The 22,288-nt window shown below is 44.4% G+C and overlaps 1 protein-coding gene across 3 annotated transcripts in view; it reads left to right on the top strand.

The window, feature by feature from the left end:
* LOC147698899 (uncharacterized) overlaps positions 1 to 22,288 on the top strand; it is a 223,693-nt gene that overhangs the window by 54,363 nt on the left and 147,042 nt on the right. For all 3 annotated transcript variants that reach the window (XM_086935517.1, XM_086935515.1, XM_086935516.1), the window contains exon 3: positions 15,667 to 15,826. In XM_086935517.1, coding sequence (XP_086791643.1) covers positions 15,667 to 15,826 — 160 coding nt within the window. The remainder of the gene's footprint in view (positions 1 to 15,666; positions 15,827 to 22,288) is intronic.

Genomic DNA, 22,288 nt, shown 5'->3' with positions numbered 1-22,288 from the left:
ATCGCTGACTTTTCAGCGATATTCATGCATTTCGGCCGATTTTTATCGCTTAGGGGATAAACCTTGATAATATCAAGGCTCCTAAGCGATAAAAATAGGCGAGGCTCGGCGATATAATTTTGGCCGCTAACCAAGCTTAGCGATATTTTTCGCTTATGCTTGGTAATATGCCCCTGAGTGAGAATAACACCAACAGGCTCTTGAAGCTTAACAGTGCGATCCTTACTCAAGATGGCCCCCAACGTGCTGCGATAGCACGCACAGTCAATCAGCCAATGAATTCTCAGAAGCGTAGTGTGCTGGCTCCCACAGCAGTGTGACGAATAGCTGAAGCGAAGAGAGTGGCTGGAATGATGGCAATGCTGTCACAGGAGCGCGAGTAAGCACTTTGAGGCAGAAAAAGGCAGAGCAAGGCCAAGGAAGCAGATTGAGGCACAACAATGCCAAGCAAGGCCAAGTAAGGAGCATGAGGGCTGGCGTGTGTAGGCGTGGGTAGGCATATAAGTACAAACCCACGGCCACGCAGCAAGCAGGCAGACGAGGGGACAGTATCTGACTCTCCCTCGTCAACTCGAGCTCCAATTCCATCAACCAGAACCCTGAGACATAAGGGATCTGACAGAATTAAAGATACTGAAACAATAAACTCATATACATAACCTACATACCACAACAGGTAAACCTTATAAATGTCTCTGCATAACCAACTCTACATGCTTTGACACAGTAATGGGAATTCCTGAAAGTTAAACATAAAGGGGCAGATTTACAAGCCCCATGCTCCACTTTTGCGCCCCCGTTGCGTCACTTCTGTGACGCAGCGGCGGCGTAAAGCCAGCCCCATGCTGCGGTGTATTTACATTGTGAAGCATCTAGGGAGATGCGTCACGTTGTAAAGCCCCGCACCACATGAAACCTGCGCTGGCGCAGAAACGACCCACAAAAGTGGCTGAGTGATATCTACAGGATCTCACTCAGTCACTTTACCGACCCCACTGCATCAAAACGTTGCGCCTGCTTGAAGCAGGCGCAAGGCTTGATGCACCATGTTGGACAGTGCTGGAGTTGCGTTGTGCCCACAACGCAACTCCAGCACTGAGCCAACCTTACGCCTGCAGATGCAACACGCATCTGTTTATGCTTGCGCATTTACAATACGGCGCATCTGTGGTGGCGCAAGGGTAAACTTGCGTGAGGCATCTTTCCTGGCGCATCCCTGCTGATTTGCAGGGATGCGCCAGAAAACGTAAATCTGCCCCAAAGAGTATTGAATATCTTGCAAATCATACATACAGTTGCTCTTCTCCCTATGTTAGAATAACTACCTCAAGCTGCTTCACTATACACCCTCTTTCGAAAGATGTATATAGTTGATACTTGATTACTGTAAACTGAAAACATAAGAAACATCATTAACATTCTGCAATTCCCTTCACTTTGTAATGCATTTGTATACTTGAACTCTAATAGCTTATAAACTGTCTGTGTTAATATTTGTATACATACGAAATGTTCTGTTCCATAATAGGAATTTTAACTAAACAGTTAAGTTCAAACAACAAAATAAATAGCTGAAAGTTAACTTGCAAATTACACACAACTTCAGGATGTTTCTCTGAGAATCAAATTGCCCGTTATCCAATTCGTAGGGGAAAAAAGGCCATGCCTCTTGAAAACCAGCATCCATTTTGTGATGTCTGGCTACTGCACCATTGTAGCACAAATTGAGTAGAAAGGACACAAGCAACACAAGGAAAGCTATACCTGAAAATTCAAGATAGCTGCATCGCTCTAGATAAGGGAGAGACTGTGGTCCAGTGGGAAATGTAGTTCACTGCCGATACACTGTAGCTTGCACGTTCCCTATACACAAGCAGGATCAAATCAGTCAGTGAACATACTCTGTAATGGCTAGAATCTTTGGGGTATATTTACAAGAACGTGTGCTAAACATCACCAAAAAATGCTAATGCACCTTTACACATAGCAGCCAATCGCGTGAAAGTAACCCTGTGTTAACGTGGAATTCACAACAAGGCGGTAGCATGCGATAGTCTGCCGAAACCGCGGTTAATGTCTGCGATACAACCACCTCGGCGGAGATAAAAACACAAACCCCAACGTGTTTAAAAAACTTGATATGCCCAAACGCGATAAGAAAACAGTGACAACCAGCGAGGCGCCAGCAATACCCATGCGTACCGCGGGAAAAAGCACAAGAACAGCATTCGGAAAATGCCACTAAAAAAACAACATCAACTGCGGAGTACCATGGATGCACCCTGACCCACTGCAGAGGACAACATAAACCCCACAAATCCCCACGGAGGAACACCCAGGAATACAGGGCCCGTGGAAGGCAAATGAGAAGAGGAAGAGGGAGATGGGGTACAGTCGCCAGGAAAAAATGATTATCGCCAAGGATGAGCCAGAACACCACCACCAACTGTCCGTCACCTCCGTTTCATTGGCAACAAAGAGGCAAAGATGGCACACAACCCCGGACCATGTGAATGCCGTTGCATGGCAGAGGAGGACAATGGAAGAGCACAAGAGGCCCTGGACTGATGTGAATGGCAAAACCAAGCAGAAACTCGCTGCCAACATGGAAGCAGCAATGCACCCTGGAGGAGGGGGGCCAGCAGAACACCAGGAGCTGAATGACTTGGAGAAGATGGTGGCCACAGTCACCAGGCGGGAGACAGTGATAGGAGTCGGGGATCCGGACACTGTCCAACGTGAACCAACACCACATCAACAGGGTGCGCACCGATCAGGGAGTGGGTGAATGGGGGAAGACAGGCTCAATGGCACACATGCACAAATGAGCAGAGCACACTGCACACCCACAATGACTCAGGATCATGTCCCTGATACCACGGGAACACTTCAACACGCATACAAACACCAAGTAGTCCCACGTACACCATGTGCTCAAAGGGGCACCCACACAACACATCAACAAGCACACAACCAACACATAAACACCCGCGAAACACAGCAAATGCATATAAGTCAGCCACACTGACAATGCAAGAGACACCACATGACGAGTAGCATGTCTGCAGTCCAATCACCATGACAATGTACACGGCACAACACTGAGGTGGCTGAGTGCGGACCACAACTGAAAAGGAGCAGGTCACACGCGGACACAACCACCTGCACAAACAACCCCGACTTCAATGACACATCTGTGGAAAAACCATGCCTAAGAGTCACAAATCGACAAAGAGCACAAGTTACCCAAGTCTGCAACATCTCAGCACTATGGAAGCACAGAACTGACAGGCACACCGCCTGAAAGGGACCAGTGGCAGACAAATCAAAGCAGCAGGAGTGAATCAACCACTGTGCAGAATACGCACATAGGTATAAGTGCACCTCGTCATTGACAACATTCCGGTACAAACAGCAACACCTCCACAACAGAACACAGGACACTACTGGTGCAGCAAATGTGCACAACATGGAAAATCACATCTGGCACAGCAGGAAACTGTGACATGACAATGTACAAGTACAACCTGTAACCTGCAAATATGTTTTATTTTATGTTTTATTCACACATGCTGTGTTTTGGGACATTTTGCACTGTCCCATGATTGCCAGGGACGGTCACAATGCCACGTGCTCATGAGAAGTAATTGTCAATGATGGTGTACCTACGGGCCATTCCTGCTGCAGCTGCAGTGGGATGTGAGCCACCTGCCCCATTGTCCCCATCATCGTCCGGTACTTCTGGAACTGGGATCCATGGGGCATTGGTGCGTTCACAGATGTTGTGCAACACACAACATGCAAAGATCATCTTGCAAGCAATCTCCTGGGTGTACAGGAGCTTTCCACCTGTGCCGTCCAGGTACCTGAAACGTGACTTCAACACGCCAAATGTGCATTCAACGGCCATGGTGCGTATGTGGGCTGCATTGTACTGCCTCTGGGCGGGTGTGTTCGGGTCTCAGAGGGGTGTCATCATCCAAGGGCAGAGTCAATATCCTTGATCACCTGTGAAAGTTCAGGGAGAAAAGAGTCAATACTTGGTTCAGCAGGATGTGATGGCAGGCCCACTAATCAAGTGACGCCTGTGCTGGCTGTGTGTGGGGTGAGTTAAGCCAGCCCTCAGGGAGTAGCTGGTGCTGGCAACAACTCCAACAGTCATCAGGCACTCAGGCAAGCAATGGCAGAACAACAAAGAGGGATGACTTGAGTCGCGCAGGGTTAGTGGCCCGGGATGCACAGCGGCCGACACTGGCCCACCGCCACGGGACGCTGACTTGCGGGGCCCTGGGGCAGGGTCACAAGTGCAGAGCAGGTTTCTGTAGATGTAAAAGGAGCTTGTCCCGGAGTGTCTCGGTGAACAGTGGAAGGTGTACCCCCAGGGCATGATGCAGAGGGCACATGCCAGCTGAGTCCGGCAACATGGATGATATGAAGGCCACAGACTCATGCCGGACACCAAGTCTGTACCTGCCTGTTGCTGATGACAACCCCCAGGGCACAGGCTCAGACACCAATGATGTTCCGCCGGAGGCCGACGGTCACTCACGGCGCACAGGGTTAATGTCACCACTTGTCGCCGGCTTGCATTGAACAGGGCTAGTGGCACAACGTGTCGACGGCTTGCGTTGAACAGGGTTAGGGGCACCACATGTCGCCGGCCTGCCATATGGAATTATGCCTCACTGATCGAAGGGAGTCTGGAACTGTGGCCACTGCCACAGATTTGGGGTCACTGCCATTCAGGACTCAGGACACAGTTCCACCTGTGGGACCTACTGTGACGAAGGGGACGCCGGTGGAGTATGTCAATGAGAAAGGAGTAATGTGGACCAGCAGTGGTCTGCGGAGGCTGCAGAGGTTGTGGGACCGGGGCTTGGAACTTGCCCCGGCACATGGTGGACCCTCTTTGACACACAGTGGTGTCGGCAGGTGAGCAGTGCAGCCTTGGGGCGCAGGGGCGGGACGGCCTGGTCTGGGTATCAGCGTCCCGGGGTGCAGCAGGCGCACAGGTTCAGAGGCCTGCTGCTCACGACGTTGGCCTCATGGCAGACTGCGAGGCGCCACCCTGTTAGTGACATTGGCCTTTCCGGGAAACGCCACAGGGTTTTTGTCCACACCCCTGTGCAGACACGGCGTACTTAGGGCCCACCCACTACGCTCACGCACACAAGGGGGGAGGCAGCGAGCGACATTTCCGCTATCTGAGCCACGGCCTGGTGTGACATGGTGGCGTCCACTGTTCACTACTCTCCAGTCACCAGCAGCTGTGGTCTGCATGGACATATCTGTGGTATTCCTACCCATGTCTGTCCTGAACATCCACACCTCACTTGTCGTTGTGTCCATTGCCATTCACGGGTCACTTGCATCCTTCGCACATGGCTGAATTCCGCATCTACACACATTCAGCTGTTGTGTGGCTGTGGTGCCATGATATGGCTGTATTGTATGCAGGGGTAGAACAGGATCACCATGGAGTGGTGTTGTTGTGTCTGGTAGGTGGGCATGTTGATTGCCATGTTGTATGTGGTTTGGTCACATGTGCATTCAGACAGTTGTGCGCTGTGTGATGGTGGCTTTGAGGTATGTGGTATGTTGCTTTGGCACTTACCAACGAGCAGTCCAGTTCCATATGATCCCTCCTAGAAGCGCTGGTTGATGATGGACTGTTGGAAGATGTAGGGATCGTGCACACCGCTGGGGTAGTTTGCGACAACATTGGTGGAGAGTCCCCGGGGACTATTGCCTGCACATTGATGGGATGCGTGTGCTTTCTGTTGCGGTATTGGTGTGCTGTATCCGCAGGGGGCACAAGTGGGACATGTGTGCACTCTATTACCTCCAACACGGGAATCCAGCTATGGCGTAGAAGCCTTGTCTCCTGCTGTTCCTGCGCAGTGTGGGGGAAGTGAAGGTACTGGGGTTTGAAGCTGAGGATAGCATCCAGGACAGGTGTGATGAACTTTGATAGGGCTGGCTGTAATACCCCTCTGACTCTGGCAATTGTTGGTTGGAAGGTACCAGAGGCCAACAGGTGCATCACAGCCAGCAGCTTTGTATGTGGAAGGATGCTAGTTCTATGCTGTGTTGGGACCGTCAACCCGTGGGCGATGAGGGTCATGATGCGGATGATGGTTGTCCTTTTTAGCCTGTAATGGGCAATGACTTCCTTGGCGTTAGGTCTGTGAGATTGGTGCGTTTTCAGTAGGTCCGCTGTCTTACTTTGCACTGCCTTTGAGGTGGTCTGGGGGAGAGGGGGGGGGGGGGCAGGGCGGATCTGGGTCCTGGGTGTGGTGGCGGTCCTGGGGGTTGGTAGCGGTGGGTGTTGTGGCCCTGTTCCGGCTCCGAGATGCATGATGAGTAGCTCTATGGCATCGCTTGTTGTTCGGGTGTGGCTGTGTGCGGGGCTCTGTTGTCTACTGCAGGTAGTCGTTTGGCTTTACACCTGCAGGAGGAAGGTGTTAAATACCTGCTGCTACCGCTGCTTATTGCGTTGTTTTGACTCGCGGATCTGGCATTTCGTTATGAAAGTGGTGTTGTGGTTTTTTGTGTGTTTTTGCACGGGAATGCTTACTCTGCATCTCATTAGGGTTAGTTGGTAGTGTCTACCGTGGAGATACATTTTGGGGCAGTTATCGCGGGAATACAGGCGATATCTGCAGTTTGCACAAGCTTGTGAATGGGGTGTTAAATCTATCTCCACTTTTGATGCGTTAAGGTGGGGATAAATCGGAGATAAGTACTTGTGAATAGCCCCCTTTGTCTTTGCTGGCAGGACCTCAGTGTAGATAGTTTTAAGGGACTGCTTTCTCGCACATGAACCTGACATGATGGTAAGCACACATCCTGACAAAGGATAAAACCAGCTAGTAGTGGAACACTGTGACCACAAACACCGAGGCTCACACACACACACACAGTCTTTCTCACATGCACACAAGATCATTGTGTGGTGGGCCCTGAGATTCATAGCAGTATATATTGGAAGACCCAGAGTGAGAATGAGGGTTGCACTGTCGAGACCACTGAGAGAAATTCGACCCGATTGAGGACCTGAGAAGACAGTGCTGTTACACAGACAACAGAGAAACTGAATTGGGGAGGGGGAGGGTGGGTTTAAAAGCTATATAAGAGCCATGGGTGTAACTACCAGTGGTGCAGCCAGCGGAATGCCACCGGGCCCCAGAGGTGGGAATTGGCCCAGTCTGCCCTGCACTAATTGCAGTCAGTTTAGAGCTTTCACTTTCAGAATTTTTTAAACACAGAGCGTGCCTGGGCCTGGTTATTTGTTTACTCTTTGGAGAGGAATGAGTGAGGGATAAAGAGGGATTATAAAATAAGGTAGAAATGTAAAAGAGGAAAGGGGTAAAAGAAAACGAGAGGGTGAAAGTGAAGAGGGAAAATGTAACAGAATGGGAGAAGATGCTAAGGATCAGACTGAAAGAAGAGCGAAGGAGGCAAGGAAGGGAACCAGAAATAAGTGTGTTTGAAGAGAATTAAGCAGATAAGGAAGATTTGTAGACAGAAGTGAGGGAAGAGAGTGACAGAACGAGAGAGAGAGAGAGAGAGAGAGAGAGAGAGAGAGAGAGAGAGAGATTGAGGTGTAGCATTGGGTAGAGGTCATGAATCGGACAAAAGAGATGAGAAAGGAATGGCAAGAGGGAGGAGAGAAGGAAAGACAGGTATAATGGAGAACCTGGAGACCGGTAAGCAGGCCTGTAGCCATCATTATTGCAGCAAGTGAAGTAACACCAAGGTCAAGGAATGTGATGGGCCCCCTGCACTCCAAATATCATTTTTTAATACTTGCTTGCTTTATACAGTCTGCGCCACTCAGAGGGACAAAACTAGCAACACTGAAGCAGGTAAAGTGGCAGCAGTGCATTGAGGCCCCAAGCTCCCTTTCTACCTCAGTAAAGCTATATGAGCTTCTTCAGTTTTTAAAAACTACAAGGTAAGAGTGGCAGATTTACGAATAAATGACTAAATGCAGCCCAGCAACCAAAGCTGCTACACTGCATTGCATGAGAGGGAGAGAGAAGGACAGTGTACTCTCTTCCCAAGCACTGCCACCCTTTCAGGCTTCCTAGCACCATACACACACATTTGCGTCATGATATTCTTAAGTCCAAAGACACATTAGAAGAGATAACTGAGGGACAAATTACCAACAACTAGCGATAATTATCGCTATGTTGGTTTAGCGGCTATATTTTTATCACCGAGCTGCGGCGATTTTTATCGCTTAGGAACCTTGCTATTATCAAGGTTTATCTCCTAAGCGAAAAATCGGCCGAAATGCATGAATATCGCTGAAAAGTCAGCGATATTCATGCATTTCCGAGCTAATGCTCTTAGCCATGTTATCCACCTCCCATTAGATAACATGGCTAAGAACTGCTCAGGGCAGGTGTTAGCTTTTGGAGATATTCGCGCTTGGCGCGAATATCTCCAAAAGTTGGTAATAGGAGATAGCGATGTTAGCGATTATTTCCAGTCGCTAACATCTTGGCACGCCCACTTTGCATGTCATTAGTGATAAATATCACTGACAGGCAAAGCGGGGCCCAAGATGGTCGCTATGTCCTACTAGCTGTCGCTAACTGGTGTTAGCGACAGCTTGGTAATAGGGAGATCATATTATCTCCGCTTTCTTGGCTTTTAAAGCCAAAAAAGCGGAGATTAACCCCCTTGATAATATGCCCCTGAGTATATTAGTGTTCTCTAGCTCCGTTCCAGTGTCAGCAATAATCATAGCAGCAACATTCGAATTAAACTCCCAAAAATAATTGCCTCACCAAAATTTTAATTGCCCTCCCAAAGGGGCAAATCGTTGAAGAGGGTTGAGGAGGGGGCATAAAGAGGAAGAGAATGATCCATCTTACTGAGTACATGAATACAAGACACCTATCTGCAATAAATGGAAGAGGAAGAATTAGAAGGCAGAAAACCTAATAAACAGGTAAAGGCAAAATTGGACAGTTATGCAATAAGATGAAAGAATGCAGTCTCAGTAAATAAAACAAAGAGGTCTACAAATCGAATTTGATAAGGGAGATACAAAATGTAATTAGATATCCTATCAAAGTATAAAGACAACATTTAAGGACAAAGTATTCAAAATTCAATAAAGTCTTTGAGCAATCCTGGCTTCTTTTTGGCTCAATGGTTTTCAATCTTCCTGTTTGTTCTATTCCTGGTGTTTATATGGTCTATTGATATACCATTGTCTGAACTAGGTATCATAGGACATTTGACCGATCTCTCCACACTTCAAGTACGACCATCCTCCTAATCGTTTTAGCTATAAGTGGTTTGGGAAACACAGAACTTTTTCCCTTACAGACTTCAGGCTGATTGGTTGCCACCATGCCTCCAACCTGCCACTCTTGCTCTTTTTCAACATGATCAATATAATAACTATACTTATATTTGTTTTGATGTCCCTTAATTCTCTCATTAGCAATGTTATGCTGTAAACAAATTGGATCACCACCATTTAGCCAGTTAGGAGTCAATTTCATACCTGGTTCCCTTCCTCGTGATAGAAATAATTGGAGAAATATCAGTAACAGAACTGGGCATGATATGATATGACCATAACATGTCCCATAAAGATTTTCAACATAATTGTGAGATGCATTAGCTAGTTGGATATATTCCTTCATCATCTTATTGACCCTTTCCTCCAACCCATTAGCCCTTGGGCAATATAATGCTGTTCTCTGGTGACATTTAGACATGTTTTCCAGGAAATCTTTCATGGAGTCAGAGGTAAATTGATTACCAGTATCAGCACCAGTAATGTGCTAGAAATGCCTTTAGTAGACAAACATTTCAACAAATCCATGTTAGTAATATTGTTCACCATTTTGTATGTGATGTACTGAAAGTAATAATGCACTAAAACAAATATGATTTTTTTTTACAACATTGTGTCTGTATATTGGTCCAATTATGTCCAAACCTACACTGTCCCGCGGCTCAAATTGGACCACCACTGGGGATGAAGCAGGATTTTGAATGGATTTAAATTCATCACTCAACCCACAAGCATAGCAGTCTCTTACTTTATACTCCAACATCACATCCATTTTTGGGAACCAATAGGCAGCACTCACTCTAGCCTTGGTGAGACTTCATGTACCGAGTCTCTCAATATTAAGTCACCTTTTAAAGAAAGCTCAGTTCTGACTTCCCAGAAAGCTTATTAACTTCAAGTAATTCATTCATTCTGTTAGGCCACCGATTCCAAACAAATTCACTCATTCTATTGGGCCACCCATTACAAACAAATTATTTGAGAAGAGAAATTTTGATGTCTTTATCCAGGCTGTCTTTCCATAATAGTTGGAATGTCTATGGACATGACAGACACATTAGGTGGGGAGATAGTTTCACAGGCCCCACCGATAAGAATTGAAGAGGGCCAGGGAGGGGGGCACAACGGGGGCGAGAATGAACCCTCTTACTGAGTACATGAACACAACACATCACTGTCACCACTGCTCGTAGGCAGAGCCATGTGTCAAACACCTGTGGGTTGGAGCATGGGAACACCCATGTCCCACTCATGGAACACTTCTTGATATAAAGTAATGCAAAGTGGCTATTTGTGTTACCTTCATCAACCTGTGACCACAACATTTTTTTTCTGCCCCGGAAAGTACATAGGGGCATATTAACAAGGAACAGGGAAAATTAACGCTAAGGGCGCTTAGCGTTAAGTTTTTTAATGCCCGCTATCGCTGGATAATATTGCCTGGTTATCGCGTTATTAACAACGCTAATGGCCTAGGCGATAAAAAATCCAGCGATGGCGGCATTTTGGGAGGTTATCGCTGGTAATTCAGCGATAAAACTACAAGGATAGGGATATACTTGTTGATAGCCAATGGTGGACTTAGCCATGTAATCCACCTCCCATTGGATTACATAGCTAAATCTGAAAATTAGCAGACGTTAAAAAGCAGCGTTAACCGTGGTTAGCGCTGCTTTTTTTGTCCCTAACAGGGTTAGCATGAAGCTTGATAATAGGAGAAATGTCGCTTAGCGACACTTCTCCTATTATTTTGTTCTGGAACGCCCACTTTGCATCTCATTAGAGATGCAAGGAAAGCAAAGTGAAAAAGGGTGCTAACATGCGATTTTGCATGTTAGCACCCTGTTGTTGAGCGGGCGATATATTTTTATCTCCGCTTCTTTGGCTTTTAAAGGCAAAAAAGCGGAGATAAAGCCCTTGTTAATATGCCCCATAGTTTATCAAGACTTTCCACTGGTTTGCATCACTGTTTGTGACATTTCACCGGCACAAAGCCTTGATAAATGTGCCCCAATGTTTTGTTTTTCTCACACAAAGTTGTGGAGATGTGTATAGATGAAAATGAAGTGGATTGATGTCATTGAAGAAGGACCTTGATGTAAGTGCACTCTATTTCCTCGATCTTTACCTCATAACAGCACTCACAACGTTATATTTTACTGCCATATTTCCCAACTGTAAATTGTGAAATGACATGTTTATCTGCAATAAATAAGGTTTTTATTTATGACACTCTTGATCATTTCTAAATTATACTGACCATGTTATCACCCTGTCTTATTTTCTTCCCAATTCCCTCTTTGTATCTATCTCTCTCTCTTCACCTGTCACTCTTTAACTCGCTCTTCATCCCTATCTCATTCTCTGTCTCTTTCTCTTTTCTGTGTATCCCATTCCATCTCATTCAAGTGTTTCCTTCTTCCTCTCATATACTCTCATCTTTCTAAATCTCTTTTTGTTCCTTGCAGTCTCACTGTCACATGCCCTGTTTTCCATTCCTCACTTTGTTTCTCACTCTCCCTTTATCGCACATTCTCTCTCGTTCCCTTTATGCCCCTCATATTATTTATTTGATAGCCATGAATAAACCAGGATAACAAAGCCATTACAAGTAGTATAAACCAAAGGTGCATTAAAGTTGTTGTAAGGAAGCATAGAGAGCAAAAGCATCAACTGCATATCTAACTTACTGGAGTATCCCAGCCACAGTACACATATTTTCATATGTTTTTGAGGAATCTGTCACATTCTTCATCTCACACGTTTCCCCTCACTCTCAGTTTTCTCTTCCTTTTACTTCCTGTTTTCCATTCTTCTTTCTACAATTTTTTCTTCCTCTCACCATATCCCTCTGAGAGTTTCTATTTCCTTCTCTCTCTCTCTCTTTGACTCTGCAACATTTGCTCTGTTTATTTAATTAAAAACGTTGTATGGCACGAGCATGACCCTAGAGGGTATCAGAGGGCTTAACAGAGAATTGCGACACATGTAGGGGGAGACATTTGCGGAAAAACAGCAAGACTATACAAGATAAAAACAGGTACCTAAACTCATAATAGTGGAGGGGACCAGTATAGCAACAATACAAGGCATCATAAGTAAGCAGAATAGCATGACAAGGTAGGCAAAAGAACACGTATGTCGAATACAGCAGGAACAGTCATTGTTACAATAGATGAGGTGGATAGCTGACCGTTGGGCCAGGAGGACCTGTGAGAGCTACGCTGACACGACAATAGGCCGTGGCTAAAATTCAAATTCAGAAAAGTACTCATAAGTAAAGCCGTCACCTTTCTGAAGGACACTGTTGATGGATTCAGTTTCGTTTCTGTAGACAGGGAGTTCCAGATTCTTGGGGCAAGACCGAGAAGGACCGATTATAAGTTTTCATTTGTTTTCAAAAGAATTGGGCTTAAGCAACAGGGAGGAGCTCCTGGAGGATCGAGCACCGCCCGAAAGATCTAGCTTTTTTGCAAGGTACAGAGGAGTGTTGAAATGAAGGGCTTTATGGGTCATGCAGGCAATTGTATCCTTGCCTCGAAAGGTAACCAATTCAGAGAATTCAGATCCGGAGATAGCGGACTTGAAGTCAGTGCGGGAAAGGAAGGGTTTTAATTTCCTTAGGATGCTCAATTGGAAGTTTGCTCCTTTGGTAGATGCGCTTATGTGATCCTGCATGTTCAAGTTCTTATCCAGCACTATTCCCAGAGATCTCATAGAGCCTATGATTTGTGGTGTGCAGTTGAGAGAGGATATATTTTTCACCAAGATTGGGGTTGCTTGGGTGGGAGATAAGGAGGAATTCAGTTTTGAAGGTATTAGGTTTGAGATGGTTGGAGGTTAGCTAGTTTTGGGTTTTGTGCAGGCAGTGCTTAATTTGTGAAATAATAAGCGTGAGGCTCAAAGTTTTCTTCAGAAGCTACCGCCAGCACTGCAGAAGGTTGTGGTGCCAAAAACCAAGGCTGGGTAGGCTTGAGCGCCCTTCATGCATCTTTAACCCACCACCAGACACTCCTTGTCCCTCTACCTTACTCCTGCACATTCTTTGTCATCTCTGCTTTATCCCTTTGTCACTGTATTCCATTCTTTCTTTTCGGCCTCCTTTCTCCATTTTGTGCTTTCTCTCTTTTGTTCTTGGTCAAAGTGTGATGAGGCAAAATACGTGCTAGTGCCCACCCCCACCTCGGAGGCGTCTCCCATTGCCCATGAAATCCTATCCTACAGCCCTCAGCAAGAGCCCTGTTTCTCTTATAAACATTATTTTATTTATTTAGCCCTAGTTGGGCTTAGAGAATGTGGGTATTTCGTCTGCTACTGACTGACCATCCTTGTAACTCTTAATATTAGCACAGTGACAGGACGGTCCTGCTCAGTGGATGAAGGCAGTGTCGTTACAAAACATGAGCTCCCACTCCCGTAAGATATGCAAATAGGGCCCCCCCCACATTCACATCAGTAGTAGCTCAGGGGCCCACTTCAGTATGAGTGAACCTGGGAGTTGCACAAGCTCGCTGGGTCCTCTCTTACGCCCCTGGCTGATGGAACATCCTCCCATTTCGATCAATATGCATTTTTTGTTTTTTTAACTTTGTCAGCAGCTTGGCACACGTCTACTGCACACAGCACTGTCAGTTAAAGATATAGTGTCAGACAGCCTTGCAGCAACTACACACACAACCCGAAGGGCCCCCCTGAGGATTAAAAGGCTCACCACCTACTGCCCCTCACCCCCACAGTGTGTGGGCTGCGGGGTGCACTTTACATCCCTGACATCGAACATCATCGAGGCATACAACTGTTCCATAAGCTTCCAGTCCTGTACACTCTCCCTCACCTTTAATTTCTCCAGTAAAAGGCACAGACAGTTGTGTTGCACTCCGTCAGGTCTGCATATCACAGGCCTTCATTTTGAGCAACATGTTCTTTCTTTCTGGCCATACCAGTCATTAATATTAGTTTGACTCCTTTACCACTACCACCATAGGACTTCCCTGTGTTTCAATCACACAAGATTAAACAGTAATTCTACCCCGCCAGCGGTCAGGCAGTCACCCACCTAGTTATATTTATTTTTAACCGTTATCAGGATACCAACCGCAGGTGAAGACATTTGCTTTCCCGGCCCTCTGAAATAAGTGCCGGTGCTCAGCACCATAAACCACCGTACAAATTAAGCACTGTGTGCAGGGTTCCGTTGAGATCCTTGATATCATCAGGAGAAGAGATTTTCATGTACAACTGGGTCCCATCCACATACATGTGGTACTGGATGTTAGATGCTTTGAGGATTTCAGTAAGAGGTTCAAGGAATAGGGTGAAAAGTGTGTCTGAGAGAGAGGTCCCCTGGGGAACCCCCAAAGTGCAAGGACTGGAATTGGAGAGGGTTTGATTGATTTTAAATCTCTGTCATCTGTTATAGAGAATCGAGGCAACCCCATTTTAGTACTGAGCCATGTTTGACAGTGTCAAAAGCTGATGGGAGGTCGATTAGGATTAATAGGCAGGATTTGTTCCTATCAAGCATTGTGAGCGTGTCATCGACTATATGAGCGATGGCTGTTTCGGTGCTGGGCCCCGACGGAAGCCCGATTGGAATTGATCAAGAAGCTGGAATTCCTCAATGTGATTACACAGTTGTACATGAACACATTTCTCAAAGAACTTTGCCAGAGTTGGGATATTTGTAATTGGTTTGAAGTTATTGAGGTCCTCTGGACAGCCATAGGTCTTTTGAGAATAGGCAAAACCTGACCAGACTTTAAGCAGATCTCACCTTGAAGCAGGAAGGCAATAACGATCTTGGGACCTGTAGCATCTCTTTAAAGAACTTGGGGGGAAGGGTACCGTTGAAGTGATTTGAGGGTTTCAGGGTAGAAAGAATGTTGAGAATTGATGTATTATTGAAGGTTGAAAATTGACTCCAATAAGCACTGTTTGTAGGGGCATGACATACTGTAAAATGGGACTGGGGAAGCAGGTGGGAGGCTGGCAGGAATGATAGATTGATCATGGCAGACCTTAGATCAGATTCAATCTTGTTAGACTTTTCAAGGAAGAAGGAGGGAAAGTCCTCACAGTTTGGTTGTGGACTGGACAGGAATGGGGATTGAATGGTAGTGTTATTGGATTAAAGTTTAATCAGATCAAACAGCATTTTGGGCGATTTCTTTTCCTCTCACTCTCTCACTCTCAATCACAAATCTTTCCTTCCAGGCCTCTATCACCTTCTCCTTTCTCACTCTTTCTGTTCTGTTCTGTTCATTGCTTTCTGTTTTTTCTCTCTGTAACTACCTACATTGCTTCTCACCCTACCTCGTCTTACTTGTATTCCCGTTCTGCAGAAGTGGATGCGAGGGCCATTTCCGACGAAAGTAAAAACTTGCCTTACCCCTTCCCAGACAACATAGCAGCCTGTATTAATGACTATTTTAAAAGCTTCGCCCCAACAATGGCAAAAATGATTGAGGAAATCGGTCACTCGATTTACATTGAAATTTTAAGGTAAAGTATTGAAAAAACTGCAACCTTGATACTTCATTGTGCCTGAATACTTTAAAATGTGTGTTATGTGGTGTACTTAGTAGAGCTATAAGATACTTGTTTCACTTTGCTATGGGAAGCCGTTCATGTCAAAATTACAGATACCCATTTAGGACACCTTCTGAAATCCATAGGCTGCTGCAAAATGAATATGACACACACCAGAATGAATGTAATATGTGTCAACATTAATATGATCCCTGGCAAAGTAAATCTGACTTGAATCGAAAATAAATATGAAACCTGGCAGGTTGAATATGCTACTTAGTGATTGATATGAATAAAACGAAGTCCAAACTGAATAAGAGCAGTACTGAAATATATATCAATTCTACTGAAATAAATACGGCCCTCACCATAAATAATATAGCTATCACTGAAACGTATACAATATGCATCAGACAGAGTGTGACATTTCCTGAAATGACTGACATATGCCAAGAGGTATACGGCATGCATTGAAATGAATATGACAGATTGAAATGAATGTAAGTTACTGAAATGAATATATTGTATCCTGAAAAGAATATAATGCACATTGAAAATAATATAACATAAACTGAAATAAGCATTACACATGTTGCAATGAATATGAATTGTGGTGAAATGAATGTTACCCAGATTGCAATGAATATGAGATATACAGAAATAAATAGAAGATGATTTAAAATTAATATGGCTTGTGTTGAAATGATTATAAACCCCATTGAATTGAAGTTGACATGCCTTAAAAAGAGTATGACCAAAGCTGAAATTCTCATGGTCAAAATGAATATGGCATGCATTGAAATGAATATGACACATATTCAAGTGAATATGATATGTGCTAAAATGGAAAAGTTGCATCTTAAAATTAATATGACAAGAGCTAATATGCATATGGTATCTAATGAAATAAATATAACATTGATTGAAAGGGATATAACACATGTTAAAATGAATACGAAATGTGTTGAAATGAATATGAGCTTCATTGAAATTAATTTGACATGTTTTAAAAGTAATACAAGTAACGTTAAAATGAACATGGTATTTATCAAAATGATGACGGGTTACATTGAAAGTAATATGATACACATTAACATGATTATGATACCTGTTGAAATGGATATGTTTCATGTTAGAATGAATGTAAGATGTGTTAATAGGAATGAGCTATCAATTGAAAGGAGTATAATACATGCTAAGATGACTATGACATGCAATGAAATAAATATGAGCCCCATTGAAATATATTCAACATGTCCTAAAATGAGTTTGACCAATGCTGAAATTAAAATGAATATATTATGCGTTGAAATTAATCTGATGCACATCCAAACAAATATTGCATGTACTAAAATAAATATGACCTATGTTGCAATGGATGTGACCCATGTTAAAATTATTATGGAGGGTGTTAAGGTGACTATGACATCCATTGAAATAAATATGACATTCATGGAAATGAATAGGACACGTGCTAAGATGAATATGAACCAGTTTGAAATGAATATGACACCAGGTGAAATTAATATGGCCAACATCAAAATTAACATGACATTTATTAAAATTAATATGACACCTTTTGAAATAAATATGAAACTATGTGAAATAAATGTGGCATGGTTTGAAAGGAATAAACCACATATCGAAATGAACACAAGCCATGTTTAAATGAGTATGACCCGTGGTTAAATGAATATGACTTGCATTGAACTTATGTTGAGCAGCTGTAAAATTAATATTACATATTAAAATAATATGACATATTCTGAAAGGATATAATAAGTACTAAAAATGAAGTAACTAAAAATATTATAACACACAGGAACCAGCCTTTACCACGCATCAATTACATGCATCCATTTGCCACACAGTTAAGTATTTCTACATTTGTCACACATTAATTTATCAGGCAGGTATGTATTGTTGTAAATAAGATAATTTTTTATTGGCGCATAGAGATAAAGGGAGGTAAGGATGATTTTAGGGTTTAAAGGTGGTTAGAAGTAAAGGGAGGTGAGGATCATTTTTGGTTGTAGGAAGTGGGTAGAGGTAAAGGGAGGTAAAAAATGAAAAAAGGGGGATGTCCATTAAAAAATAAACACACACACATGTATATATATTTATATATATGCATAGATATATACATATATGTCCCGCGCGCATACGTGCAGACAAAAAGGATTTCTCAGAAATGTTTGCATGGCAGTGCGAAATGGAGTACAAGAGGAGTTATGTCTCCTCTTGCCAACTTGGACTCTCCTCCATTGTGCTCAAAGATATGATGATACCATGGGCAGTACATCATGAGGACTTTAAACATGGAAGATAAACGCTACATAATTTATATGTGACATTTAATTTTTTGAACATTACAGTGCACTCAGACTTTTAAACTGTGATTTGGGACGCTATCCAGCAAGAACACATAACAATCATCCAAGACAGTGAACTTAAATTTACAATTCAAAATTCGCTGCATATGCAATGTAGCACCCTGAATTACATGATTTAATTCATGATAACAACAGCAAAGACCTGTGCAATAGTATTAAATTAATAAAAATTGCTGTGCCATTACGCACGATTGATGCCAGGCAGGATGATGTCTGTCCCCTCATAAAGGAGATCTAAATAGGTGTAAAATACAACAAAATTTGCATATTGTCATTTAGAAAAATTCATTAATATTTTCCTTGGCGCCTTGTTGATATGATTGTTGTCCAAGAATAAATAAATACAAAGATGTAACTAGTATAATCAATTTCTGCCCAAGTGGGCCGAAGAAATAAAAGACCAGATGTGTATGATCTGTCGTGTCATAACCCCTGTATGCCAATTGATGCAGCTGGTGAGTATAAGTGAATAGTGAAATTAAAAACATGTGTAGTTAAAATATATACAAGTGGTCTCAACAGCGGAACCAGAGTGATGGTGCTAACAGTCCCAGCCATAAAGGTGCGTTACATATGTATGGTACTGGGACAACTGGCTCAATGACCCTCCAGAAACTCCACAGATGTATGAGTGTGGCCAAGCTGACAGGAAAATGAAAGCTGGCTGTAATTGATTTACAGGCAAGTGTGGAAATCCTCGGTTGCATTGAGGCCAAAGGGGGTCTTACTATCTAATTCCAAGATATACTTGGTTTCTAAGGCTCGTAGGATCGCCTCCCTGTTACTCCCTCTTCTCAGAGGGCTAACGGCATCTATCACGAAATATTGCAGTAACTCGCTTTTATTATCGTGATATTCTCCGAAGTGCCGTGCGACCGGGTACGCGGCATCGTTGGTATTGACAGCCCTTATGTGCTGGAGTATCCGCTTGTGGACCTGCAATTTGGTACTCCCAACATATTGCAGGCCACATGGACACTCCAGCACATACACTGCGTACTCAGTCTTACAGGTAAGTTGTTTAGAGATAGTACGAGGGATGTCAGAAAAGGGTGTGGAAAACATGGTCTTGTTGACACCTTGTTTGCAAGCTTTGCAGCTGGCGCATCTCCTAAAGCCGTTGCTGCCATCCAGCCAATTTTTAGCAGTTACGACTTCCGGACTGGATTTTACAAGAGCATCACTCATCGAGCGTGCTTTCCTGAAAGTTTTTGCTGGCTTAGGTGTGAAAAGCGCGCCAATTACTGGATCATTCCGCACGAGGCTCCAGTGTTTATTCACTATTTTGCGGAGTGCCTGTGCTGCTTGTTATACGTCCAGATTAATCTAATAGGCTGTTTGGATAAATGATGTCATGAGTAATGTCACTGACCATGTCATGAGTGATGTAATATGTGACATCATCAGCAGTGCATTGCGGGCGCGCGAGTTATAGTTAGCTGAACTAACTATAACAGGGAATTTCACTGGTTTTGTACGAGTGAAATGTCCAACTAACTATAACGCCCCTGAAACCTATGGTTTTTTCAGTGAATTTCTAAAGTTTTTTAAATGCTAATTTCTAACTGTAACGCTGCTGGAACCTATGGTTTTTTCAGTGAATTTCAAAAGTTTTTTAAATGCTAATTTCTAACTATAACATGCATGAAACCTATGTTTTTTTCAGTGAATTTCAAAGGTTTTTTAAATGCTAATTTCAAACTATAACATGCCTGACACCTATGGTTTTTTAAGTGAATTTCTAAGGTTTTTTAAATACTAGTTTCTAACTATGCCTACAGAGGTAGGACATGTGAAGATAGAAGACAAAACGCATAGTAAGCAGTGAAAGAAATGCAGAAATAAGCAACAGAAGTTCTCAAAGATGAAGAAAAGTGCAGGAAGAAGCAAGACGTGCAGAAAGAACCAACAGAGGAGCAGATGGGGTCAAGCGTGTGGCTGGCAGAGTGGGTGGGTGTAGTGACAAGCTGTCTGAGTCTGAGGTTGGCGAGGTTGTCTAGCAGGGTGGTGGAGGTGGTGTCGTTGTTGTTCTCGAGGTGGAAGTTCAGATCCCCGAGGAGGATGTAGTCCGTGGAGGCGAGGGCGTGTGTGCTGATGAAGTCGGCGATGGCATCGCTGAACTGTGGCGGTGGTCCAGGGGTCTGTAGATGAGGGTTCCTCTGAGGGTGGTGTTGGGATCGGTGTGGATCTGGAAGTGCAGGTGTTCGGCGGTGCTGAGGGTGTCGTCGTGCTGGTCGAGACTCTGAGAGTGTTCCTGTGGACCATGGCGACTCCTCCTCCTATTCCATTGGTGCGGTCCTTGCGGGTGATCTTGTAGCCGTCAGGGATGGCTATGGCGATGTCAGGTGCCGAGGAGGGATTCAGCCAGGTCTCCGTCAGGAAGACGACGTCTGGGGAGGTGGCGTCGAGTAGGTCCCAGATTTCGATGGAGTGTTTCCTGGCTGAGCGGGTGTTGAGAAGACTGCATCTGAGGTGGTTGCGTCTTTTCTCTGTGTGTGGTTTGGTGGTTCAGGGGCTGGTGTAGCTGCAGTTCCAGCAGGAGAAGGGCCCTTGGGTTCGCTTCGGGCAGCCAGGAAGCAGGTGTGTGACCGTCCGGTGTTGAGTGCGTCGAGGGTGCTGGCATTGTAGCGGAAACGGGTGTCATGGTGTTTGCGGGGGCCAGGGGTTCTGGCGCTGGGTGCGGTCCAGGCACAGACGGGCGCATATGGGCTTGCCGCGCAGCACCTGCCATAAGAAGGGGAGGCGAAAGGGAGGGGCAGCTGGGAGGTGGGAGCGGACGAATGGGCGAGCTCAGGGGCAGGGCCGTAGCGGACGCAGCGGTGGGAAAACCGGAGGGGGGAGTGGCGAAGGATACAGGAGGCAAAAAGGGCACAGATATAATACAGAAGGCAAAAAGGGCACAGAAGTGATACAGAAGGCAAAATGGGCACAGAAGTGATACAGAAGGCGAAAAGGGCATGGACACACAGGCGGTGCTGTGGGTCAAGGGTCGCTCTCCTCACAGCGCAGCAGCCGCCATAAGAAGGGGAGGCGGGAGGCAGGAGCAGCTGGGAGGTGGGAGCGGACGAATCGGCGAGCGGGTGGGGTGGGGACGCACGGCGGGAAAACGGGAGGGGGGAACGGTGAGCGGCAAAGGATACAGGAGGCAAAAAGGGCACAGAAATAATACAGAAGGCAAAAAGAGCACAGAAGTGATACAGAAGGCAAAAAGGGCACAGAAATAATACAGAAGGCAAAAAGAGCGCAGAATTAATACAGATGGCAAAAAGGGTGCAGAAATAGTACAAGACGAAAAGGGAGGAAGAAAGCGAAAACAAATAAACAAATAATCCAAAATGTAAAACAATCACAAGGCAAACCTACGGCCAGTCATTGGCTAATAGGCTTTGAATTAGCACGTGAAAGTTGTTTTAAATAACATCGATAAAAAGCATTTTATCTTCAAAAAGTGCGCACTATACTATACTATATATATATGTAAGTCAAAACAGTGGTATTAGCGTACAATACATCACACAAAGGGTTATGTAACTAAAGAGACCAAAAATGAATATTCTTTACAAAATCCTGCAGTCTGCAAAAAAAGTAAAAAAATAGTCCGCAAACAGAGGTAAAAATGTGGGACAAATAAAGGTCATAAACAAAACAAAAGCAAGCTTCAACGTACACATACATTTGAATGACTAGCCAGTAGAATGGTTTAAATAAGACACATTTTGCAATTGATATAAATAACAGTGAGGCAAATAACACTGTTCTCGATATGAATAGGGACACTACTGAAATTGGATATGAATCGCATTGTGTTGTATAGAAAAGTGAATGAACTGGATAAGGATATGAATGAATTGGATACGGTGAATTGTGTGTATAACACATACTGAAAAGCACATGACAGTGACAGCCAATCACAGTGGAGTTCAATGCAAGTTGCAGCGCTCCCTTAAGACACTGAACGGGTCAGGTCAGGAAGAGGAGGGATTGTGGGTTGGAACACATTGAAAAACAACATGCAGAAACAGGCAGCATGGAGTCTAGCCAC

Source organism: Lissotriton vulgaris, chromosome 8 (genome assembly GCF_964263255.1).
Source record: "Lissotriton vulgaris chromosome 8, aLisVul1.2, whole genome shotgun sequence".
Taxonomy (NCBI): Eukaryota; Metazoa; Chordata; class Amphibia; order Caudata; family Salamandridae; genus Lissotriton; species Lissotriton vulgaris.
Note: the sequence above shows the minus strand (reverse complement) of the source record. Positions and strands in the feature narration are given on the sequence as shown.